Raw genomic sequence first — 25,147 nt, forward strand, 5'->3', positions numbered from 1 at the left:
CACACCCGCTCCTCCCAGCCACCTCTTCCCACCCTTGAACTGAGTTGGGGGGAAGAGTCCTGCGGGAGGGGCCTGGGCAGGGCAGGGCAGCTGAGGGCGATGTCCCCAGCTTATGCTTAGTGGAGGCCCCGGCTTTGGGTCCGGCTGGGCTCGTACCCACCCCGCTCGCAGATGCTTGTCATTGTTTACGGTATATCCCTTCACGTCCAGCCTCTCCCCTGCTTTCCTTGCACTCTCTCCCCGTCGTGCCTAGCCAAGGACAAGTCTTTGGTATGTGGCAGTTTCTAAGGTTCCTGTGGGTGAGCACCCCGGCGGTCTTGGGTCCAGTGGCTGGGGCCTTGGCCAGTCCAAAGACAGAGAGCTGGCACCACTCCTCTCCCCACACACAGGCCTCTCCCCAGGAGGCCGCAGAGCGCTGTGCTCCGATGTGAAACAGCACCGAAGATGCTATACTGGCATGGCCCGGAGAGCCCCGCGGGCCACTTTGAGGCAGGTGAGCGGAGGGACGGTGGAGGGGAGTGTCACAGAGCCATCTGACACATGCCTGGCCAATTTGCACAGGCCCCACCCCTCTGGGGCCGGCCCCACCCCTCTGGGGCCGGCCCCACGCAGACCTTGTGCACCTGCTGGCCGGCATCCTCCCACCCCCAGACATTGCTCCTGCTGCTCCCACTTGCAGGGCACGTGCCCGCCGCCCCCACCCCCGGCACCAGACCACTGGGCTCCAGGTCAGATCAGAACTGGTGCCATGGGGAAGACAGAGCCATGGTTCCTGGTACCAAGAGCCACAGGACAGGTCCCAGCATGAAGCACCGCGAGCCCAGTGGAGTGAGCACCAGGGAGAGGCTTGCCCTGGGAGGCTGCCCAGGAGAGGTGGCTGAGAGCCAGCACCGCGTGGGCCCACACACCCAAAGGGCAGAGATGGCATGACCGGATGAGAGGGTAACGAGGCCATTTCCCCGCGCCCCTCTCTCCAGCACCAAGCAGCAGCTCTGCTCCCCCTGGCTGCCCCACCCCCGCTATTGATACCAACAGCTGCACCGTCCCCGTCCGTTCAATGTAAGTTTTGTTCCTTTTCTTTCTGAAGCCTGACTCGCGTGCACGAGGGCTTGAGTCAAGCCAGCACTGCGAGTCCCTCCCACAGCACCCGTCGGTCGCAAGAACCAGCTGTGGGCGATACACTCTGGGGGACCTGAGCTCTCGTCGGAGAGTCTAGCTCAGCCCTTCCCGCCTGTCCAAGGCGGCCGGTGGCTGGTGACCTGCCGGTCCTTTGTCCCAGACCCCGTTCTCTGGGTGGGGAAAGGAGAGCAGGTGGTCTGGTCTCCGGACAGGGAACCGACAGCAACTGCCCAGGAAGCCCCTTGGCCTCTACTCCAAACCACGGCTGCTGTGGGACATTTCGTGGGGAACCGGGTCCTGGCCCAGCTCAGTCCCCGGGGCTGCGGGCCTCAGCGGAGCCTTGAACTTACAAGTGAACCCTGCTCACTGCCCTTAGAGCAAGAGGCTCCCAGGGGCTCGGTGAGCCATGGGGCGGGGCTGGGGGGGGGTAGGTGGTGGCGGCACAGCTCCAGCCTCCTCCCTGGGAGTCCTGGACACAGTAAATGAGCAGGTGGTTATTTCAAAAAAAGTCTTTTAATTGTTCAAAATAGCACAAAACGACATCGCACTATGGTAATATTGAGTCACGGGGGTTACTCTACAATAGATGAACGGCATACTGTCCTCAGAAACGAGAGAAACCAAAGGGCGCTCAGGAGGAGGGACGACAACAGGGCCAGGCGAGCGGGCTCCAAGGTGACCGACTAAACGTGACATTTTCCACAGCGAAGTGTACTATAATACAACAAACCAGAGGCCCCAGAAGGTGTGGGCCAGTGGCAGGGGTCTGCAGAGGCCGGGCCCCTCACCGCAGCTCATCTCCAGGCCAGAGATGGGGGGATCTGAAAAGACAGGCTGCTCGCTTTCAATCCTTCTGCACGACCTGCTGCTAAACCTTGCTCAGTGCCTAAAGCTCAGGTGTGGGGCAGAAAGCAGCCTCCCAAGCCACACTAAGGGGAGCCCTCGCACCCCCCCCCACCCCGAGTCTGGCCCCGGGAGGAATGGCTCTGGGCCTGCAGATCCACCGGACGGGTGACCGGTGCTGTCAGCCTGCATCTTCTCTGTGGCCTCTCCCGGGTGCCCCCACACAGCAGTTCTCCCAGCCCAAGCTGCCCTCGCCCCCTCACCCCACCCCTTCTGACACGCCCCTGCCTGGAGGAGGTGGCGCAGGAAGCCGCAGTGGAGGGTGGCAGATACTCTTAAGCCAGTTTGCCAAGGAGGGAGCCTGCGGGGCGGGGGGTGGGGTGGGGAGTCGTTGTGGGTGGGCAGGGGGGCGGGGGACGTCGAGAGCACTGTGAACCCAGGACCTGCTCCTCTGCAGAAACCTGACTTTAAACTCCAACAGAGACTCTCCAGCTCGATCACCCACGGGAGTGAGGTTTGACAGCTCAGCCCTCCTCTATCCCAGGGGCCTGGGGACAAATAAAGGGGCAGACAGCAGGGGCCGGCAAGAGGAAATCGGGCCAGGCAGCCAACACCAGGCCCGCAGGGGAGATTCCACAGCTCTCCTGTGCCAGCTGCCCCCAGCTTTTCTTCCAGAAAGATCCCTGCCAAGGCTTTAGCCAAGGAGAAAAAAGTAAAAGTTTAAAAAAAAAAAAGGAAAGAAAAGATACACATTCTGTACACAGCTAACAACAACAACAAAAAAAGGGACAAAACCCCACACGCTAAGGCTAAAATTACAATAAAAATGTCAACTTCATCAATTCCAACTTAAAAAAAATACAACAAATGCAGCAGTTGGTGGTGTGGCCCCTAGCCCCGACCCAGGGGCCAAAGCCAGGCTCGGTGGGGGCTACTGTACGCCCCGCTGGGAGCCAGGAGATTTGCACAGAACACTGCTCGGGCCACCACGGGCTCATTCGTCCCCCTTTCTCTTTCTTCTTACTTCCTAGCTCTCTAATAGGGAAAGAGGAGGGACGGGACAAAGGGTCGGAGTACGAAGGCCGTTGAGACGGGTTGGACGAAGCTGAGGCCCAGGGCCGTGCGGCGGCGGGATACGCAAAAGGAACCAGGTGGGCATCTAGCGCTCGGGTGCCCCGCCGGTTCTCTGGGAGCAGAGGCGGGGGAGGGGAGCTTGGGGGCGGGGGGCGGGGGCGCTCTTCTGCTTCTATGCTACAGCCCCTCCCGCCCTTGGCTGCCCCCCTCGGAACCAAGGCGACCAGCTTCCGGAGGCGCGTGCGTCCCGGTCTCCGCAGCGCATCTGCTTCGTCCAAAGCCTCTGTCTAGCTCCCTCGAGGGCCTTGGAACTCAGAACTCGGGGCCTGCTCGGCTCCCGGAGGAGGGCGCCCGCGGGAAGAAGGGGGAAGAGGGCGCGCGTCTCACTTGCTCACGGCTCTTCCAGATCCGCGTTCTGCTTCCTCCCACAGCAGCAGTGCAATGTGCTTTCTTGCGATTATTTTAAAAACAGAGAGGGGGAGAGAATGAGTGGCGGCCAGTGGCTCCTGAGGGTGAAGTGTGAGCGCCGGGTAGGGAGGACAGGGGGGCCCTGGCAGGTGGCGTTCCTGAAGCAGAAGGGGGGGGGTCCGGCGAAGGGTCCAGGTGCAGGGGAGCTGCCTCTCACTGACCATCTGCCTTAGATTTCTTTGGAGCGGATTTCCTTGGAAGGAGACAAGAAAAAGGAAACAGAGCGTCAGCACGGGTCCCGACGCTGCTGGGAAACCACGTGGCGGGCCTCCCTGCGGACCTCCCACGGGCCCCTCACACGCGCTCCCACCCCGTGCGCAGCCCCTCGAGGCTTTGGAAGGGATGAGCCACACTCTTTCTACTGCTGCTTCCTCCCAGCAGCCGTCTACCCCCAGCCTTAGAAAGTTCCAGAAAGGGGCTTCCTGCTTACATTTCCGGAGAGGACATGGGCCGCTTGCTGGCTGGCTTGGCGCCAGAGCTGTCTTTACTGGTTTCTGAAAAGAAAAACGGAGTGGTAAGCGGCTCGGCGAGGTGCGCCGGCTGGCCGACTTCAGCCGCACAGTGGCCCACGGGCCAAGACGCCGAGAGCGGAGGGGACAGGGACACACTGCCCATAGCCTACAGAAGCCTGTCGAGCGAAGGTCTCTCTTGTGTGCGCCACCTCCTCCCACGGTCGCCCGGGCCCGGGTGAGAGGCCCTCACCGTTCTCCCTGGTCGGCCTCATGGCAACTGGAGTGAAGCCCGACAGGGTGCACTGGGGCGTCCATTCTCCACCCTGGCCCGGACTTGGGCCTTGCCCTGTACCTCCTACTTGAAGTTCTCATGGTCCCCCTTCTCACCTCAAACACCCCTGGCTGGCTTTCCCCGAACCCGCAGATGAGGCGAGGTGCCCCCCACCCCGCCCCGAGACCCCTCCATAGCACCCCAGGTCATCTCCCCCAACTGCGAGGCTCTAAAGCCCAGCCTGGAGCCGGGTCGCCCCACCTCACGTGACGCTGGCCCAGGAGCCTCCCGCATGACACCCACCTTGCAACCACCTCACTTGGGTGGCCGGGCCATAGCCCTTCTCGTTGCGGGCGGCGATGCGGAAGATGATGGCGGGCTTGGTGGTGTAGTCGATGTGGGCGTTGGACAGGCTGGACGACTGCACCAGGCAGGACGGGCTGGGCCCGCAGTACACCCGCATGAAGGCCAGCTGGGCCGGCGTGGAACTCTTGGGCTCGCCACCCGCCTGCGAGCTCTGGATGGCCAGGTACACCGAGTACTCGATGATCTTGCCGGAGGTCACAGATGGCGGCTCCCAGGTCAGGTGCGCACCATCTGGACTCTAGAACCAAGGAACCAGAGGTCAAGCCATGCCGTCTGTGGCCTCTGTGACTCTCTCACTCGGCCTCTCCGGGGACAGAGAAGTGGGAACGCTTTGTGGTCCCCAAACCGACTGGTTGTACCTCAGCCCTCTTCCTGACACAACCGAGCTCTGGGGACACGGCCTAGCCAGCCCCGGCCCGGGGGGCAGCCTGACCGAACGACGAAGTAACACGAACGGGGGCTCAGAGCACCACCTCCCTTCACCTGCTCTGCCACCGACTGTGGGACTTGGCCCTGAGCCTCTTGGGGCCTTAGTTTCCTCATCAGATCCCAGACCTCCTCAGGACGTTGAAGGATTGGATTAAAAAAACATCGGACATGGCAGGTAAGAGACCCTCAGTGAACACTAGCTGCCATGTTAGAGAGGAGAAGGAAGACGGGGAGGGAAGGAACTGACCCTCGTCACCCCAGCAACCGGCGACAGGACAGAAGCCGCAGCCCAGACCCAGCCAGCCCAGAAGGGAGCGCCCGACGTACGGGCTTGGGCTCGGCCTGCTGTATTCCAGCTGGGCACAGGGTCACCCCACAGCAGGACTCACTTTGCTGATTTTAATGGCACAGGGGGCCCCCGGGAAACCAGGCAGACACGTCTTAAAGGCCGAGATCTCGCTGAAGGGTCCCCGGCCGCAGGCATTGATCCCGGCCACGCGGAACTTATAGGCTGTGCCTGGCTGCAGCTCCTGCTTCTTCAACTGGTTATAGTCAGGGACGGTGCCCGAGTCGTCCTGGGGACAGAGGCCGGGAGAACAGAAGAGAGAGAGAGAGAAAGATAACCTAAGCCCCGTCGCCGAGAGAGCAGCTCTGGGGTTGGGCTCCAGGGCTGGCAGCACTCTCCCGCCCCGGGGACGGGCCAGGGGGGCAGCAGCGGGGACAGGGGACTGACAATCGGCTTTGTGGCGGCTCCAAGGGCCCCAGGAGGAGGCGGCATGTGGAGAGGACACCACGCGCGGCTGTCCTCGGGCTAGCCCCAAGGCGGATGGTGCCCTGGGGAGCTTCAGAAGGCGCCTGGGAGCCCCAACACCTGCCTCATGGCCAGCGCGCCCCCACCCCGGCCCAAGGGCACGGGCTCCCGAGAACACTTACGTCAGAAGGGATAGCGTCATCTGGTGGCAGGAAATAGTGTGTCACCATTACATTGGTGCCCTTAATGACCCCCACATCAAACCACTGGTTCTCCTTCTTCACAGGCGCCTTGCTGGGTGGGGGCGGCAAGTCCGGCTTCTACAAGACGGGAAGGAGAGATGAGACCCTCGGCCTTCGGGCCCCGGACGCCGCACCCCTCGAAACCCCGCCGCGCCAGACTCACCACACCCAGGGACTCGATGCCATTGGCCACTTCAGTCAGGGTGGCCGCGGCCTGCAGCTTGGCGGGGCTGGCCACCACCACCGGCTGCGGAGCCACAAACGTGTTGGACGGAGCCAGGCCTGTGAGGGAGAGAGACATCCGTGGGGGCGGCCCGGAGAGGGGAGCGCCGAGCGCGGGGAGCTCCTCCCCTCGGGCCGGACCGCCCCGGCCGTGTCTGCGGGGAAGGGCCCGGGCGCTCGGCCCCCACCGGCGCGGCGCCCTCGCACTCACTCTCGGTGGCCGTGGGGGGCAGCAGGGCCACGGTGCTGGGCACGGCCGCGGCCAGCTCGTTGAGGCAGTTGCCCTCGATGGCCGGGTCGTTGAGGCTGTCGGCGGGGGCCAAGGCCTCGGTGGGGAGGTGCTGCTGCTGCTGCGCCTGCGCCTCCTGTAGCTGCTGCTGCTGCACGAGCGCCGCCAGCTCCTGCTGCGTCAGCACGATGGGGATGGTGGCGGCCTGGCCCTCCTGGCCCTCGGCTGACAGGTGGCCCAGCTCCGCCTGCGTCACAGCCGCCGCCGCCTCGGACGTGTCCATGGGCTCCCCGGTGCCTGCTCCAGGGGGCGGGGGTGGGGTGGGGACGCCACTCAAGAGGAGCGCCGGCCCAGGCGGCCGGGCCCCACGCCCCCCCGCCCTGTCCCAGCCAACTGGGGCCACCCTGGCAGGGAGCCAGGCCCCTCTTCTCAGGCTGCCCGTCCCCTCCCAGCGCCGCGGCCACCTGGTCAGGGCAGTCAGCGGGAGGCTGCAGAGCCCCCCCCCCCAAAGGGCCCACCTTCCCCGGCCTGGATGGAAACCGCCAGCACCTACCCATGACAGCCTGCTGCGCGGCCTGGAGCACCGCCTGGATGGCCAGGGCCTGGGCCTCCTCCGTGGCTGCGGCCTGGGCAGCCGCTTCAGCGGCAGCAGTGACCGCCAGCTCCTCGGGGGTGAGCCCCGTCACCATGAGGGTGGTGGTGCCCGCCTGGGCCTCGGCCATCAGCTCTTGGGGGAGGGACAACTGGTCTACGTCGGACTGTGTGGGCGGGGGCGGCTGGACCACCACCGTGGCCACCACGGCTGAGCTGGCAGGCTCCTGGCCCGGAGACGGGTCCCCTGTACTGCTCAGATCCACGGCGGCCTGGAGCTCAGGGGTCTGGGAGGCTGACAGGACCTCAGCGGACTCCCCCATCAGGGGCGTAGAGGCGGGCTGCAGGAGTTGCCGTGGCGGCAGCTGCTGGCGAGGCCCTGGCGAGGCCTGGAGTTCCTCTGGGGGCTGCAGGATGTCAACAGCAGAGAAGGGCATGTCAGAAGTTTCTGTGTTGGCTATGGTCACTGTTATCGTGGCCGGGATGGGGACTTCGGTGGTCAGAGCCCCGGGGGTAGCCTCAGTCACTGATGAGATCTTCTAGAAAGGGAGAGAAGCCCCCGTCAGAGGGGAGGAGAGAGTGGCCAGAGCCGGGCAGCCTTCATCTTTCCCTGGAGACCGGGATTTTCACTGTCCGCGGCCGGCCGCACCCCACCTGATGAGGAGCACAGCAGGTGACCGAGCCATGGTGGGGGGCGCACAAGGCGGGACCCTTGGGACCCTCTGGCTGATTTTCACCCATCCTCAAAGAGACATCCCCGTCTAGCCAAAGGGACACTCTGGCTCCTGCCGTGTCACTCTCACAGGTTGTAGCCAAATGACAAGCCACAGGAAACAGCTACAGAAATCAAAGCCTCTCCAAGACGCTGGGGCCTGGGAGACCCCTGCCTCCTGCCCAACGATGCCCCAAGCAGCACTTTTACGGTCAGGAAGAGAGACTCAGGAAAAGGGATGAGGAGCGGTCCAGTGCCTGGGGCAAGGGCGACACCTGGTGTCCGAGCCTGGAACCGCACAGACCGGAAGTGCAGTGGGCAGCGGGGAGGGGGCACGGGGTACCTCCGGGGGTTCTTACCGGCACCGAGGGGCCTGGGACGGGCGTGGACTGTGTTACAGTGGTCACAGCCCGTGTCAGAGTGGAGGACACGGTGGTTGTCACGGCACTGGAGCTGGTGATGTTCACACTGTCACCCTGGGTGCTCTCCGCCTCTCCCTGGTCACTAGCGGCTGGTGGGGGATCTGTAAGGGAGGGGAGCAAGCAAAGAGAAGTGTGACAAGTACTAGGTCAGCAGGAGCCCCAAGGCCTCTAGCCAGCTTTGCCCCCAGGGTACAGAGTTTCTTGCAGTACCCCAACCCCTGCTGGGACACCGAGCCCCGAGAAATCTAACTACTGGCTTCTGGCCGGGAGGCTCTTTTAGTTACAGCTCCCCTCAGCCTCTGAGCCCAGGGCTCCGGGAGACAACACACGCCAGGCCGGTGTCTTTACTCACCTTGGTTCGAGCTCATGTTGGAGGTGACGGTGGTGGCCGTGTGCGTGGTGCCTGTCTCGTGCGTCTCACAAGGCGGGTTGGAGCAAACCCTCTGCGTCGGGAACGGAGCCAGCAACGAAGCAGCAGCCTGGGCAGCGACGGCGGCCGGTGCTGCCACCTCCAAGCCGGACTCTAGGGTCCTATGGGAGGGAACAGTATCGGGGAGCAGGGCGCCCACGCCGACTGACATGGTGGTGCCAGTGGAAGTGGTCTGGTGTGTCTCGCAGGGGCGGCCGGCAGGGGGCTGCTGCCCGCCCTCAGGCTGGCCCGCACCCCCACCGGAGGTGGCGGTGGTGGGTGTGTGCGTGGTGCCCGTCTCGTGGGTCTCGCAAGGCGGGTTGGAGCAGACCCGCTGGGCACTGCCTGCGTTCGAGGTAGTGGCGGTGTTGGTGGTGCCCGTCTCGTGGGTCTCGCAGGGTGGGTTGGAGCAGACTTGGGTCACGGTGGCTGAGGGGCACAGCAGCGCCTCCAGGGCCGGCACAGTCACAGTGGCGCCTGGTGAGCTCTCGTACGCGGGCGTGGGGGTCCCCCGGGCCTCGCCAGGCTCCCCGGCCCCCATGGCGGAGCGGACCGTGGTGGGCGTGTTGGTTGTGTGGGTGTGGTGGGCCTCCAGCTGGCGGCCAACGGACACCAGCGGACTCAGGCCAGCCACGGGACTGTCCTTGCCTCCGAGGATGCTGGCTCGGACCTGGCCGCTCACAGGGGCCAGCTGCACGAAAGCTGAGCACGGGGCCGCGCCGGTGGCCATCACAGTCATGGTGGCGCTGGTCACGCTGGTCTGGCGGGTTTGGCACAAGGGCTTGACGGACATCTGGGCTCCCTCTGACGCCCCAGCAGCCACGCCAACCCGGAGCACGGCGGGCGCGGTGCCAGCCACGCAGACACGCCGCACGTCCCGCTGCTGGCTGGCGCCGAGGCCGGACATGGCGGTGGTGGCGGTGCTGGTGGTGCCCGTCTCGTGCGTCTCGCAGGGCGGGTTGGAGCAGCTGTGTGGCCCAGCCATGTTGGACGTAGCGGTGGTGGCCGTGTTAGTGGTGCCCGTCTCGTGCGTCTCGCACGGCGGGTTGGAGCAGACGCGGACCACGCTGCCGTTCTGCGGCCCGACCGTCGAGGTCACGAGGGAAGCAGCTGCCTCCTGTCGGTCACAGACGAACTGCACGTGGGCGGGCTGAGACTGCCCCCCGAGATTAGCTACGACAGTGGTGGTGGCCGTGTTAGTGGTGCCCGTCTCGTGTGTCTCGCAGGGTGGGTTCGAGCACACCAGGGTCACGGTGCCTGGCTGGACCTCTCCCTGGCCTGAGTCAGCGATGGTGACCGTGGCCGTGGGCTGTTCTGTAGTAGGTGAGGCTAGAATGGACACGGGCAGGTCGTGCACAGGCTGAGCCTCGACACCACTGGGTGCCGTGATGAGAGTCACCTGGGTCGGCTGGGAGACAGGCTGGGGGAGAGAACAGTCGGGAAGGGTTACTTCTGCAACTGCCTGCCTGTCCCTCTGCCATCCTACAGCGTCACCCGTGCTGGCGGGGACCACCGGCTCAGGTTCTAAAGCAACAGCCCCGGGAAATATCCAGAACCTGTTTTCCCTCTGAGCTCCAGACACTGGCTCGGGGACCAGGCTAGAGGCACGGCTTTGCCTCCAAGACCATGGGGACTGGGAAGGGGCTGTGGGGTTGCATCAGTGGCTAGGGCCAGCCCTTGGTCATGGAGGGAGCCCCGCTGACCTTGTACCACACAAAGGCCAACAACTAGATGCTTTGCCACTTGCGTGAATTCAGCTTAAAACGTATGAAGAAAATAAATACTATGCACGCAAAAAGAGAAAACGTCTGCCCCATGTTCAAAATCTAGAACTGCTTAAGACCTAACACGCTGACACGACAGTCGTAGTGACGAAGAGTCACAGCGGTACAACAGGGAAGTGCCCCTGCCCCTCCCCCAGGCCACGCAGGTGAGGAAAAGAGGGCCTGGACCCCAAGAAGCGGGGCAGAAGCCTTGGGCTGTGGCTCATCCGTGCGCACACGGAGCCCGGGACATGTGCCCGCCCGCCCCCCGCCCCACTCTCCCAGCCATCCTACCTGCATGGTGATGGTGGGGGTGCTGAGCCCGCTGGCTGCCGTCAGCGTGGTCTGAGCTGCCGACACGGTGATGGCAGTGGGGTTGATCACTTGGCTTGAGAGAGTGGCGATGGTGCCCAACGTGGTGATGGGCGTGGCCAGGGAGGCGCTGGTACTGTGGCCTCCGGCTCCAGCAAGGCTAGTGGAAACGGTGCCCGTCACTGTGCCGAGGGTTGTGACGCCTGGAGGGGGAAGGGGCAAGGGTGGGGTGAGGCCTGCACCTGGGGCCTTTCCCCTGCCAGCAGCTTTTCCCTCTGGCGGGGACAGGACACGGGGACAGGACCACACCCCAGGGGAGCAGAAGGCTGGGAGCGGGACCCTCTCCCAACGGAGGGGCAGGCCCGGCGTCTAGGCTACGCACCTGTGGTGCCCTTCACAACCAATGTGGTGACAGCCGGCTTGACAGCAGAGACAGTGACAGGAGTGACCAGGCGGACACCCCCCATGGGCACGGTGCGGAGGATGGTGCCCGGCTGTCCAGGGGCCCCCTTCAGCACCACCTGCAATGCCAGAAGAGAGCACCCCCGTGTCACTCCAAGGTTGCCCAGACCCTGTGCTGCCCTCTCCCGGGCCCCGCAGGAGGACACGTGTGGCCTGCAGGGATCCTGGGCTGGATGCTGGGACAAGAGGAGGGCCGGGCACACCTCACCTGAGTCACTCCTTGCTGCCCGTGCCCAGTGGCGATCTTAGGGACAGCGGTGATGATTTTGGCCGGTGCTCCAGTTCCTGAAGTCATCACTTTGGTGGTGATGATGGTGATGGGAGACTTGATGCCAGGACTGCTGGTCACACCTGGGCAGGAGAGGGGTGGTTTGGCCTCACGGGCCCCTCGCCCATTTCCCTCATGCTCTCTTGCAAGCAGTGCCTCCCACCCACCACCCCTCGATCCAAACCCAGTACCAATTATAACCACGCCCCTGCCACCTCCCTACAAACATGAAGCAAGAGACAAGGGAAGGAAGAGAGGAGAAGAGCAGAACAATACCGAGAGCCACAGCCCGGCCCCCCGCCCGCACAGCCTTGGCCTCCTGACGTGGCTGCTCATCTGGGGCCCGGGAGAGGCCCCCACCTGTGGCGCCAGCCTGCGTGATGATGGCCGACATGGGGATGGTCTTGATGATGGTGGTCGTGCCAGGCTTGGTGGTGCTCGGGGACACGCTGCTGATGCCCAGGATGGTGGGCTTAGTCCCCGCCCCGCTGGCCTGCGTGGTAGTGATGATGGTGGTGGGCTTGCCATCTGCTGAGGTCACCAGCTTCAGGATGGTCCCGGCCGGCAGTGGCCCTTTGGTCTGCAAGAGCAAGACAGGTACGTGGCACCATCGCCAGGGTGGGCCACTCTCTACTGGTGGCCCGAGGGGCTCAGGGAGGGTTCTGAAGACAGGGAGAGGCGGGACCAAGCCGTGGGACGGTGTGAGCCGCAGGGCGTGAAGAGATCTTCCCTAGACGGGGACAGGGGTTCTTCCTGCGGCCCAGAGCCACCCTGTGTCAGAGTCTGTGGCCCAGAGCCACCCCGTGTCAGAGTCTGGGGCCCAGAGCCAACCCGTGTCAGAGTCTGGGGCCCAGAGACACCCCGTATCAGAGTCTGGGGCCCAGAGCCAACCCGTGTCAGAGTCTGGGGCCCAGAGACATCCCGTGTCAGAACCTGAGGCCCAGAGCCACCCCGTGTCAGTCTGGGGCCCAGAGACACCCCGTATCAGAGTCTGGGGCCCAGAGACACCCCATGTCTGAATCTGGGGTCCAGAGCCGCCCCATGTCAGAGCCTGAGGCCCAGAGACACCCTGTGTCAGAGCCCGAGGCCCAGAGCCACCCCGTGTCAGAATCTGGGGCCCAGAGACACCCCGTGTCAGAGCCCGAGGCCCAGAGCCACCCCGTGTCGGAGCCCGAGGCCCAGAGCCACCCCGTGTCTGAGTCTGGGGCCCAGAGTCACCCCGTGTCTGAGTCTGGGGCCCAGAGCCACCCCGTGTCAGAAGCTGCGGCCACGAGCGCACCTGGATGATCTGAGTCACTGGGCCCGTAGATGCCTGGCCCGTGACTGCCGAGGTCTGAACCGGTTTGGTCTGAACCACTGACATCACTTTGCCCAGGTTGGAAATCTGAAAAGGAAAGGACGGGGCAAGGAGTGATCTGGAAGCCCAGCAAGAGCACAGCCTGGGTTGGGCCTCTCCCGCCACAGGCAGCAGGGTGACGCCCGTCACTCACCAGAGCGCTGCCTCCCGGGACGGAGATGGGGCTCTTCACCAGGGTGATGGTCTTGGTGACTCCACCCACCACCGTGGTCACCACCTGGGCTTGCTGGGCCACTGTGACAGTCCCTGACTTGTGGACCGTGATGATGGGGCGGGTGGATGTGTTGGCAGCGGAGGAGACCGACGTCCCCACCTGGGCGGCTGCGGTCTTCAGCATCCGGGTGGCGGGGTTGCTCACCTTGAAGGGGCGGAGACGGGCCGTGAGCGGGACAGAGAGGCCGCGCCCCCGCCCAGAGTGGCCCAGCAGGCCCGAGGCTCCCTGCCTGCCTGCTCGTCTACCTGCCCGCACCCACCCACCTGCAGAACGGCTCACCGTGGTTTCCCTTTCCTTTAGTGAAGCAAGGGAGGGCACTGAGCGCACACCGAGCCTACGGCTGTCACGGCCCCCGCGGAACGGCTTGTTCCACAGCCCACGGCAAGCATCGAGGAGGGGCCAACAGCCCCACAGTTCGCTCCAAAGCCCGGGAGGGGCGACCACTGTCTCACCCCAGGGCCCAGAGGCCCTACCCCAAGGCTGCCGGCTCAGAGCCGGGCCCGAGGCACACTCACCATGACCGGCGAGGAGGCCACCTTTACAGTTGCCGGGAGGGTGGTGGTGCCAGGTGTCACGGCCACGGTCTTGACGATGGTGGTGCCTGCCGGGACGCTCAGCACTGTGGGCGCCGAGGAAGGAGGGATCTTCTGTGTGGCGGCGGCGGCGGCCGCCAGCGCAGCCATGCCGCTCATCTGGGGGCTGCTGCCGATCACCTGCAGGGGCACGGGGTGCATGAGCCCGGGGTGGGGGGGGTGCGGGCAGCAGAGACCTCGGCAGAATCCAGCTCAGCCCAGCCTAGGGAGCCTCCCCCCGGAGCCCAGCGTTCCTCCTGGCAGCACCTCTCGGCTCCAGCGTGGCCTCCCACCACCGGGCAGGTGCGGCAAGCCGGCAGTACACATCTGCCAGAAACTCTAGATCTTTTCTAAGACCACGGAGTCAGACAGGGCTCCCTCCTCCTGGCCCTGAGTCAGACCCTGGCTGGCTGGATCCTCCCCTCGGGCTTCTGAACAAGGAAGCTCCCATTCAAGATGCCCTTGTGGGAACCAGATGCACGCGGCAGGGAGCTCTGTTTGAGGCATTAGCTTATAAATTTTGATTAACTCCGTAACGACACGTGGCCTCCTTAGTGCTCTGCAGCCAAGAAAAGCCCCGTCAGCGCCACCGATCACCAGGACGTCCCGCCCTCTCCAATGGCTCCTTACCGTCCCCTGGGCACTCTGCGTTGGCACAACCATTCGCACGCCTGCAGGAAGGGAGGTCACGGTGACAGGGGCTTTCCCAGCCTGGCTGGCAGGTCGCATGGTGACCAATGGGGTTCCTGTTGTCGCCTGAGGACCGGTGACTTTGAGAACAGCAGGCACACCTGGTGAGGGAAGCAGGGGGCCTCTACTGCATCCCGTGTGCAAACGCCAAGTGCTTCCGTGACCCGTTTGTGCGTCAGGTCTGGTCCTCCCAGACCCGTTCAGGGACGGTGTCCGCAAGTGTGGCCGAGCCAGCGCTCGGGACCATCAGGCACGCGGTCCTTGGTAGCCCTCCGTGAGGCTCACCGTGTCCCCGTGGGCTAGACCCTGCCCTCAGGCCCAGTGCCGGGCCCCCAGCTCACCTGGAGTCCGGGCTGCGGCGGGCACGGAGATGGAGCTGCCAGGCACCGTCGGCAAGACCTGGATGGTGGTGGTGGTCGGGGGCGCGCTGGCAGCCTGGGGCAGGAGCGTGATGCCTACTTGGGTCAGCGGCTGCACGGCAGGTGCGGCTGCTGCGGGGGCAGGGCTCTTGGGAGGGTTGGCAGGCACAGACGGGACTGGATTGGGTGTGGGGGAGGTGGCGGTAGCAGCCGTGGCAGGAATGTCATATTTCTGGAGCTGCAGAAGGTAACTGTCGGCTGTCGCCACTGCCCCCCAGCTCACCTCCAGGGAGTTCGTGTTGGCTCGTACCAGCTGTACCCGGGCCGGGGGCGGTGGCTTTTCTGGGAGAGAGCAGAGCCGGTGAGAAGGGGCCGCAGCATAAGCTCCCCCTGCAACCCCCACCCTGGGCTCAGCTGCACAGTGGTGGCCTACGGCCCCGACCCCGATGCCTTACCTGTCTCCAGGTACCAGAGGTCCTTACAGCAGACCTGGTTGTTCCAGGCCTTTCGGTAGCCATCGCGCCCACTCCATATGTATAGGCGGGTGTTGATGGCCACGGCACAGTGGCCAGCTCGGGCCCGAGGGATATTGTCCTCCAGCGTGTCCATCAGGATGGTCTCCCAGGCCATGGTATCTGGGGAGGGCGGGAGGGGAGGTCAGCAAGGGTACAAAGGAACCCATAACCCCCAAGCGGCCCTTTGGCCTTTCGCTGTCAGGGATGGGGAATTAAAAACCAGGAAGTTATCAAAGAGTACTAAATTAAAAACAAACAAATGGAAAATAACTCAGTATGGCAAAAGGCCCGTGGAAGATGAAATTAGAAACCACAAACTACAAACTGGCGGGACTGTCTGAAACGCACAGCCAGAGGTTTCACTTCTCGCACATCGAACACAAGAGCCTACAGAAAGAGACGGGCGAAGAGGAGCGCGAGCTACGGAGAAGGCGACAGGAGGCTCTAAGGAGAAATACGTACCCTCGCGGAAAACAAGAGAAACGCAAACTGAAACCACAAGGCGCCTGGCAGTTTGGCTCCCGCGCCTACTGCAGCCAGGGCTGGGGGGGCGGCGGGGGCGGCCGTCACCTCTCGGACCCGCCAGAGAGAGGGCGCAGGCACCGCCGGGGGCACCTACGTGGCTGCGGCCTCTGCGGGATGGCTTGGCAACGGCCTTCGGCAGCGACTCTACCTCTACGTGTTTACCCTTCAAATGCACTTGCACGTGGGCGAGAACAGTGCAAGGATACTCACGGAGCCGCGTCTGTGCAAGTTTCAACACCTGGATAGCAACTCAAAAGAATGAGGCCGCTCGGCGTGCGGGGATGGGAGGGGACGGTCTCCGAGACCGAGTGCACTGAAAGGGCCGGGCTTGGCGCAGCACTGCGGGGAGCAGGCTGCCATCGTGTGTGTTTAGAAAGGAGCCCGCTGACGATGCTCGTCTAGGCAGAGGAGTCCCTGCGGGGCGGGTGACAAGCCACCAACGTGGCTGCCTCCACAAAAGGGGAGGCGGGAGGGAGGCTCTGCCCCATCACGCTTTTGTACTTTCGGAGGCCAGGCCGTGTGCAGAAGAGCCTACTCAAAACCTGAAAGCGGGGGCACCCCTCCGAGCGCTCTGGCCAGTGGCTATTTCTCGTGGATTCTAGAGGCCCGGCCTTAGAAGCAGCTTCGCTCCCTGCACAGCCCACACAGCTCTTGGGGCTGAGGAGGGCCGGCCTCCCGCAGCCCTCCGCAGGCCACGCCGAGCCCGGGGAGGCCATACCCAGGTTGAGGCAAGCCAGTGTGTTGGTACACTTCCACTCCTTCTCGTGTGTGGCCACTTTGACGTCATCCATGACGAGAGGCACCCAGCCACCAAACACGTACATTCTGGGACGAGGGAGGGAAGAGTAGGAGAGGGTTGTGGAGGAGGTGCCAAGCTAGAGGCCACCTCTTCCATCCAGAAAGTTCTAAACACGCTTGGTCCTCCAGCTCTCCCCAGGAGAGTCCCCCGGGATGCGTGGACGCTCTTAATGCGGCCCTCTCCGTGGTGGCTCAGCCCTCACAAGAACTGTGTCACCTCTGCCACGTGGCACTGCTACTCAGCTCATCTAAAGCTCACCGCCGTCCCCATCGCTCTCATAGGCGCTTTGGGACCCTGGCGTTGACAGATGCCCTGCTGCTCACGGAGGACCTAGAACAGTCTGCGCCCCTCTACCCCGAGTCTGTCTTGGTCTCCCGGGGTCGTCATGTAAAGACGGGGCTGCGGCAGGCCAGCCCAGCCAGAAAGAGGCCTCCCCGGGCCTCAGGAAGTGCAGGAACAGAACGGAGGCCCTGTGGGGGCGGGGCGGGGCGGGCGGGCAGACGGCGGCCACTCACTTGTTTCCGATGGTCGTGGCTGAGTGAAGGCTCCGAGGGAGAGGGGCCACCCCGCTGAGACTGGGCTTGTTCCATGTCAGAGTGTCTGCACAGAGCGACGGACAAGCGACGGTTACTACACGAGGTCGGGCGCGGGCCCTCGGCCCTGCAGGACCTTCCCCGGATGCAGGGAAGGCTCTGGAAGGCGGGTGCCCACCAAGCACAAGAACTCCGTGCCGGGCCTCCCCACGGCCCCCAAGAGGCCTTCTGGTCACCAGGCTCCGGCATTTCTCGCGCTCGGTTCGCTATCCTGGCAAGCGCTGCTCTCGGGGCTCCGGTATGAGCCAAAGGTGCACCCCCAAAGACACCGCATCTGCCACCCTGCTCACCCCAAAACACGTGTCCGCCCCCGCCCCCAACGCTGCCAGGAACTTCGCTCCGGGAAAATGGTTTCCTTTGAGAGCCAGCACTGACCTCCAGGACGCCGTACCCCCGCAGAGATGCGTCCTCAGCCGTCCAGTGCCCTCGGCCTTCCTTCGGGCCAAAACCTGACCTCCTTACAACCGCTCCCGACCCCGAGCGAGCCCTACCCCGGCTATGGGCCTCTCTCAACACCCCATGTGACCGTGAGAGACCACGGTGCATCATTCCCGTTACAGGCTGATCCCCGACGAACTGACAGGGATGGACGCTGCCTCATGCAGCCCGTTCCCGCCTAGAAAAGGCCCTCACCCCCTCGCCCCTGCTCCCAGCCTGCCCCTCCGAGGACGGAGGGCTGAGCGGCGCGCTCACCCCGTCTCTGCTCGCCACGCCCCCGAGCCCAGTGCGCGCCGAGCCTGCCCCCCCGCAGCTTACCAATGTCCAGGGTCCAGAGGTCCCCCAGTCTGCAGCCGCTCATCCCCCCGTAGATCACCAGCTTGGACTTCTTATTGTCCTTCTCAGTGTAGACCACAGCAGTGTGTGACTCCCGGGGCGGAGGCAGGACACCGTACGTGATGGGGATGTCCCAGGCCACCACGCCAGAGCCCGGCCGCAGTTCCAGGATGTACAAGTCGTTCAGGTACCTGGAGAAGGAAAGGCAGTCACGGCAAGCCCCCCGACTCCATGCGCCAGCGGCCTCACCCACTTCTAGGGGCAAACAGCAGACTCCCTGGGAGACAAAGGGGGCTGGGTCCAAACGAACTCCAAGTTCTTCTCCCCTCGGCCCTGAGAAGTGACTACCAGAAACTCCCAAGGATGAGTGTCCCAAGGATGAGTGGGAGTCCGAGAGGAGCCATGGGATGGCGTGCGCTGAGCTGCCTCGCACACGAAGCTGGCCATCGTACTAGGGCCTCCTGGGGTCAAAGCAGGAGCCCATCTGGGACCACCTTCAGCCTTCAAAAAGGCACTCGGTCACCGGCCTTGGAAAACACCATCGCTAAGTCTGCAGGTAGCAAAGGCCAGGAAGGCGAGCACCAGCTCTAAGGTGGTGGGAGCAGGCACCAGCCGAGGGCGAGGCGGGGCTCTACGGCCTGGCCCTGCCCTCCTGCTCTCCCACCTCCACCGGGTTCGAGACCTCGGAGGCAGAGAGGCCCTACCGGGCATGGAGCGTGACCCTCTCATTTCACGGAAGAAAGGGACGAGGCACGGCCACCCTCAGGACTCCACACGGAAGACGACGAAGCCTCACCTCGGAATGTTGTTCTTGGGGTCCTCGCTGTCGTTGGCCAGGCCCCCGAACAGATAGCACTTGTTGCCCACAAGGGAGAAGCTGTGCCCGAGCCGAGGGCATGGGGGCGGCCCGTTTTTGGGCGTCTTTGCTTTGAGTCTCTTCCATTCCCATCGGCTTGCCTGCAAAATCAAGACTTGGGGGGTCGAACCCAGGACGGGCTGGTCCCTGTCAGGACCCCAGGCCATTTATCGTGGAGGGGGGGAGGCGGCGGGGCAGCGGGGAGGGAGGCCCGGGGCCGCCGCCGCCAGCAGGCGAGCACGCTGCGGGCCGCTACCTGGAGCTCGTAGAGGTCGTTGCTGTACTTCCCGTACTCCACCATCCCGCCGAACACCAGCAGGCGCGTCCCGTCGCACACGAAGCCGTAGGCCGCGCACCCGGGGGGAATGTCCCCTCTCACCGCCGGGATGAACCACTGGTTAGTCGCTGGGCCACGAAAGGAGGCAGGAGTCAGAACGCTTGAGGAAGCCTTTGGAACCAGAACCCCCACTCCTCTTACTCCCCAAATCCAGCAGCCTGCGAAACGTGCTCTGAGAGAGGGGGGACCCCTCCAAACGGCCTGCAATCGCCCGGCTTCTCATCAAGGTCGTCTCCACAAGCAGGAAGTCACTAACCAAGATAATTCATTAGCTTCTGGGAATGCGGCCACCGACTCCCTTCCGCTACCGCTCAGGGGGTCTGATATTGGAACGAAGTGTCCGACACCCGAAGCACCCCGTCAGGGGCCCCGTGCGCTTCTTCCCGGGGGCGCAGGGCTACACCTCTACGTGGCCGGAAGCGTGACTGCAGCCCGCCGGTGCCCTCCCTCCCTGCAGGCGCTGGCGGCCGGAGGTGTGCGGGTGAGGGAGGCCCATCACGGCAGCCCGGCCCCCCAGCTGAGAAGGGGGGGCAAGGATCAATCTCCGCTGGGGTCTCCGGGGGGACGGGCCATATGCCACCCACCTCTCCCCTCCCGTCACACCCGTACCAATCTCGAACATTCCTGAAAGCCAGAAGTGGTGGCTGCAAAAGCTTCCCCCAGATCCACACCTCTAAGTGGGAGGGAGGACGCCACCACCTCAGAAGACGGTGAAGGAGAAGCCCGCCCCACCCCCACGCCACGCCTCCCCTCACTTCGGGCTCGCACCCCGGGTTCAGCTCCCCGTGCGCCTGCCATGCCAGGGCCTCCCAGAAAAAGCAGAAGGCACACATCTTCCTCACATTTTTGAGGGATCCCTTCCATTACACGTTACATAAAGGACCGTCCCTAAACGACATGCCACGCTCACTCCAAACACCTCAAACCGGGCGCCAGACGCCTATCTCGTTCTCTGCCCCTCGACTGCTTTGGGTCAACCGTGAGCGGCCACACCCGAGCGTGGCGGGGGCGGCCCCGGAGTCCCCCAGCCGGCGTTAGGACCGTCCCGGGGGAGGGCCTTGGGGGGGCCCCAGCTGCCTGACTGCGTCTCAGCCTTTCTGGGAGGGCACGGACTTGGGTCAGTGACACATCTCCCCTGCACACTAGGTGACAAGTCCCACGTCCACATCGGCCAAAGGGCCCGCCCCCATGTAAAAGCACACGGTGCCTCCAGAGTCACAGCCTTTCCTGGGGCGGAAGGGCCCCGCCGCTCCCGCCTCCCCCACCAGCCTCCCCACCAGCCGCAGGCCGATCTGGAACGGGCTGTGGTCCTGCCCCGCCCCGCCCCCCCCCCTCCACGGTTCAGCAGAGTCACCTGGACTCCAGGAGGCCCAGCAGCAAAGCCTCCCCCGCCTTCCCGGCAGAGGGGCCGGCCCGGGCCCCAGCTCACCGCCTCACTGTCATGCCCACTGTGAAAAACAGACCGAAAACGGCAGCAGCCTTCGACCACGGTGCGCATGCCGCAAGGCCCGGGCCTCCCTGCCAGCTACGGAGGGCAAAGCCGGAAGAAGACCTGGGCTTTATCAGTGGATAAAGGAACAGAGCCCAGGAGGGGAAGTGACTTACCTGAGGTCACAGAGCAAAAAAGAGACACAGGCAACGACCTTGTCGCTGACTTCGAAGCCACTGCCAGATACCCCGCCAAGGGCCCCCCGCGCCCGGAGCCATGGGCCGCCCTCTCTCACCTGAGCCCCCTTGGGGCTGCCGCATGTGGCTACAAGGCCATCGCAGGGCCACTAGTGGGGGCTGTGACAAAGCCGTACGATCAACTAACTCGCAGCCTTCCCGTCACGCTCTAATCAGTGGCCCAGCTGGCCAGGCTGGAAGGAACCGGCGCTGTCTCAAGAGCTCACGACCGCCAGCTCCTTTAAGAGGAGCTGAGCTTGTTCTAGAACACTCGGGGCAGGGGCCCTCCACACCGCTGTCAAGAGCCGCAGCCCCGTCCCGCCCGTGCGACGGCACAGCGCCGCCTCGCGCACTCGCATTATCTCCAGCTCAGCGAGCCGGCCACCTCGAGACCCAGCCTCCGGGTCCCACATTCTCCGTCGGCCGCGGCTTGTCAGTGCGCTGGGCTCGGCGGGAGCTGGGAGGAGAGGAGGCCACCTGCACACGGGACCCTCCGCGGGACAACCAGCAAGCCCGAGAGCGCAGCTTCGGGGTCTCATCAGCGGCCGCAGCCCTGTCCCCACGCGCTGCCTCCATCTGTGGGGGCTCCCATCAACCCCTACGCGTCACCCCGGGAGACTGGGCCACACGGCTGGGCACAGGCAGTCCACCGGTGGCGTCGGCTCCGCTCTGTCACGCCAGGGCGCTTCCCGCGTGGCAGACGCGGTGCCAAGCCGGGGGTGGGGGGCACAGACACGCCCGCCTTCGCCCGCGAACCCCCAGCTGAGCGGGAGAGTTGCTGGGCCCTCGGCTCCTGGCGGCGACAACAGCAGCCGCGGCCTCGGGAGCGCGGAGCGGGGCAGCGCGGCAGAGGGGGCTCCTCAGAAAAGGCGAACCCGGAGCCAGGCCTTGAAGGGCGAACAGGATTTCCTGACAAATGAAACTAACGCAGCTGATCAGGAAGTGACCGCAAGAGGCAAGTTAGAAGACAGGAGGTCTCCGGACGGAGAGGAACGGATTTCAGAGGGGCTGAACTTAGCGGCCAGGGAGCTAGAAGGGCAGAGGTCGGGAAGTTGTGTCAAGGTGGTGGCCTGTGCCCGTTAACCGAAGGAAGAGACAGCCCAACTGTCTCCACGAATATCCGTACCCTAAGTGCTCCTGCGTGGTGACCCTGCCACCAGCTGGCAGGGTGACCCTAGACCTGTCACTTCCCCTCTCGGACCCCAGTTTCCTCATGTGCAAAAAACAAGGAAGTTCCACTAGATGTTTTCCAAGGCTCCTTGCGACTGTCGCCAGACGTTAAAGAACCACCGCCCAGGCAGACCAGCCACACCCTCCCCTCATGGGGACACACCCCACCGTCAGGACTGGCTCTTCTCCATAATCCGCTTTGCTAGCCTGAGATAACATTTCCTATGGCCTAGGACAGTAGCAGCTACCCCAAGACCTCCCAAAGGCCAGTCAAGCGTCCCACAGCCGCTGTGATAGTTGGCGCCAAAGAGGAAGGACACACAGCCTTCGAGCATCACCTCCAGATCCCTGAGCTAACCAAGACAGCAAAGCGCTCGCACACATCCCAGACGCGCCCCCTGGGGCCGTTTATCTTGGCAAGAGGGAATGCTTCCAGCCCGGCCAGCTCTCGCCAGGTCTCTCGGCCCAGAGAAGGGAAAGCGCGAGAGAAGAGGCGTGAGGAAGGTCTGCTCTGCCCTGATTTAAAACAAAACAGCGGGGAGCAGACAGGCAGCTGTCAAGGCAACAGCTCGCAGGCACCTGCATCTGCGCCCCCAGTGGTGGAAAAGAGGCCGCACGAAGCCCCATCTCTGCCGAGAGGAGAAGGCAAGAGCCCCGCAGCTACAGCCGCGAGCAGATGCCACACGCAGCACAGACTCCGGCTCCGGTCGGACCCCCGAGCACACGCACGGGGAGGAGTGCGGAGCTGCTGTGCGAGCGGCTCTCCTGCGGGAGTGGACGGCGCCTTTTCCAAACCGCTACCCTGGGGGAACCCGGGGCTGCGGCCCTTCGGACGGCTGGCTACCCTCTACCATGGGACACGGCCTCACAGATGGGGAAGGAACAGACGCCCAAGTGGCCAGTTCGTTTTTCACAAACCGGCAAATATGCAGAAAACCCTGGCAGTAGCGGACTCCGGAGCTGATGGTAATTAGGCCCCTGCCCTACTTTCTAAAATTGTAGCTCCCTGTTAAGGAGCCGGCTCCAAGCCTTATGAGAATAAAGTTAGTCCAAGCAGTTTAGAAGGTTCTGCTCCGGCCAGCGGCCTCTCTAAAAACAGCCCTGTCCCTCAGCCCTACCTTACTGAGCTAACGGCTGCCACCGCAGCTGTCGCAGCTGGCACAGGGCGCTGCCAAGCAGCCCGGCCTCACTGGAGGCAACAGGTGCTGCGCCCCGCAACGCAAAGGGGCACTAGCAACCCATCAGCCTTTGCAAGTCAACTTGGTAGGGGCAGCACCGTGCAGGGCGCACAGAGAGCTGCGCTCTCTGCCTCAGGGCAGGGAAAAGGCAGCACCCAAGCCTCACGGCGCTAACCTCCTTCTCCCTTAGGCGCCAGCTCCCCACCCCAGAGCAACCTCAAAGCTGGGAGGCAGTGCCCAGACTCAAGGACCTGGCACTGCCAGAACCCCGGGAAAGAACGGGCCTGGAGCGAACGGACCCTGCGTGATGCGGGGGGGGGGGGTGCGCTGCGAAACAGCCCCGGGCCCGCCCAGACCCGAACACATCCCCCTGCTGCAGAGGGGGGCTTCCTGAAAGACCCCGACAGGTGTGTGGGCGTGTGCACACGCAGCCGGCCCCTGCCTTCTCCCCCTGGGTGTCTTGGTCTCTCAGGCATCCCCCCCAGCAGGGAGCACGCCTGGCCCCTCCCTCCGAGTGAGGCGAGGGGCCCTGCGCCACTGTCCCTTCAACAGGCGGCAACAGGGTGTGCAAAGCTGGCCAAACACGCCACCGTGGGCAAGAGGCCTCTGGAGGATGCGGCCCACTCCCAGAGCCCGAGCCGTGGCGGGGCGAGGGCCGAACGCACCTCGCCGTGTCCGCAGGGCTGGCGCCCGGGCTCTGGGGCAGGGATGCACATGGGCGGGTAGCGGCCACCCGCCCGCAGGTGAAGCGAGGGCCCACCTAGCCCACTAGGGATCGCTGGACTTCAACTTCTACCCTGCAGGGCCCTCGGGGAGGAAAGGCAGCGCCGAAGAGGCGAGCACTACAGACTTGCGCGGCCACCCAGCGGGGGGCACACACCCCCCCCCGCCGGGATTAGGGCCCTCAACTCTGTCCCTAATCCGTAATCGAGAAGCTTGTCATCTCCCCCGAGCGTCAACGAAGAAGAAGAGCTGAGCAGGCGCAGGAGGCGGGAGGGAGGGGGGTGGGACTGTGCCTGCGCCAAAGGGACGCAGCCGCCCGCCCGGCGGGGTAACGGTGTGTGCCTCAAGTCAGCGCCGGCGACGCCCCCGCCCCCTCACCCACCGGACTCGAGAATTTCTCCCGAATAATGAAAAGCACTCCTCAAAGACCGGAGCGCCCACGGGGAGGGGCAGGGGAAGGCCGGGGAGAGAGGAGGGAAAAGCAGAGGAGCCGGGCGGAGCAAAGGGTCGCAGCTCGGAGGAGAGCGCCGATCAGTGCGGAGGGAGAGGGGGGAAAGGGAGGAGGGACAGCAGGCAGGAGGGGAGGGGAAGAGAAAGGAGCGGGGGGGGGGGAGGGAAGGGAGGAGGGCGGGGGGAGGAGAAGGAGGGAGGGAAGAAGAGGGAGAGGGAGGAGATGGAGGGAGGGAGGGAGGGAAAGATCCCAGGACCCAGCGGGCTTTGCACTCACCCGTGTTGTACACGTGCAGTTCGTCCACTATCCCCTCGTTGCCGCCGCCAAACACCACGATGAGTTCCTTGATGGCCACGGCTCGGTGGCCGTGGCGGGGCCGGGGCACTGGACCCGACCAGCCCACCACTCGCTTCCAGCGGGGCTGCAGAAGCACCGCTGGCGAGTTGGCGGGCGACACGGCCGAAGCCATAGTTCCGGAAAAAGCCGTAGTGGGAAAAAGTCACCAAGCGAGAAGGGAGCCCCCCAATTCCTCTCACACACACCCCCTTTCGTCTAAGGTAGCTCTCACGGAGAAGCGGTTCCTCACACAGCGGTGGACGGCTCCATGGAGGCCGCCATCTTAACTACCCTCCTTCCCTTCGGCTCTTCCCCTTCTTCTAGCTCAACCCGTCTCTTCAAGAGCCTCCCGAAACTTTCGAGCGCCTAGCCCCGAGAAGCTGGAGGCCGCCAAGTCCCGCCGCCCTGACTACTCGCTCGGACTCTCCCGCTTACAAGCTTGGGCGGGAGGCCCTGGGAGCCGCCATCTTGAGCCGCCTCTCTCTCCTCCCTTCCTCAGTCGTAGCCCTCCCCCGCCGGAAATGGCGGAGCCCCGGCCCGGTTCCCACACCCCCCAAGTCCCCTGCACTGGCCGGCTTCCGGGGCGGGTGGAAAGGAGCCACAAGCGCCGCGGTTGTCTCTGCCCCGC

The 25,147-nt window shown here is 64.4% G+C and overlaps 1 protein-coding gene across 2 annotated transcripts; it reads right to left on the bottom strand.

The window, feature by feature from the left end:
- Positions 1-1,619: 1,619 nt before the first annotated feature.
- Positions 1,620-24,819, bottom strand: HCFC1 (host cell factor C1). 2 transcript variants are annotated; one of them, XM_080794836.1, is made up of 26 exons: positions 24,460-24,819; positions 18,916-19,064; positions 18,600-18,760; positions 17,786-17,994; positions 16,952-17,036; positions 16,356-16,462; positions 15,053-15,232; positions 14,580-14,939; positions 14,179-14,339; positions 13,492-13,689; positions 12,896-13,120; positions 12,685-12,789; positions 11,766-11,985; positions 11,346-11,488; positions 11,058-11,196; positions 10,658-10,878; positions 8,544-10,020; positions 8,129-8,292; positions 7,020-7,464; positions 6,449-6,763; positions 6,179-6,297; positions 5,956-6,093; positions 5,412-5,597; positions 4,531-4,831; positions 3,935-3,998; positions 1,620-3,697 (listed from the first exon to the last, which is right to left on the bottom strand). In XM_080794836.1, the coding sequence occupies exons 1-26, from the start codon at positions 24,650-24,652 to the stop codon at positions 3,658-3,660; spliced, it is 6,105 nt and encodes a 2,034-aa protein (XP_080650962.1). In that variant the 5' UTR covers positions 24,653-24,819; the 3' UTR covers positions 1,620-3,657. The 2 variants fall into 2 exon arrangements, with proteins under 2 accessions (XP_080650962.1, XP_080650961.1); XM_080794835.1 differs by having other exon boundaries at positions 6,449-6,766.
- Positions 24,820-25,147: the final 328 nt, after the last annotated feature.

Source organism: Martes martes (assembly GCF_963455335.1).
Source record: "Martes martes genome assembly, chromosome: X".
Taxonomy (NCBI): domain Eukaryota; kingdom Metazoa; phylum Chordata; class Mammalia; order Carnivora; family Mustelidae; genus Martes; species Martes martes.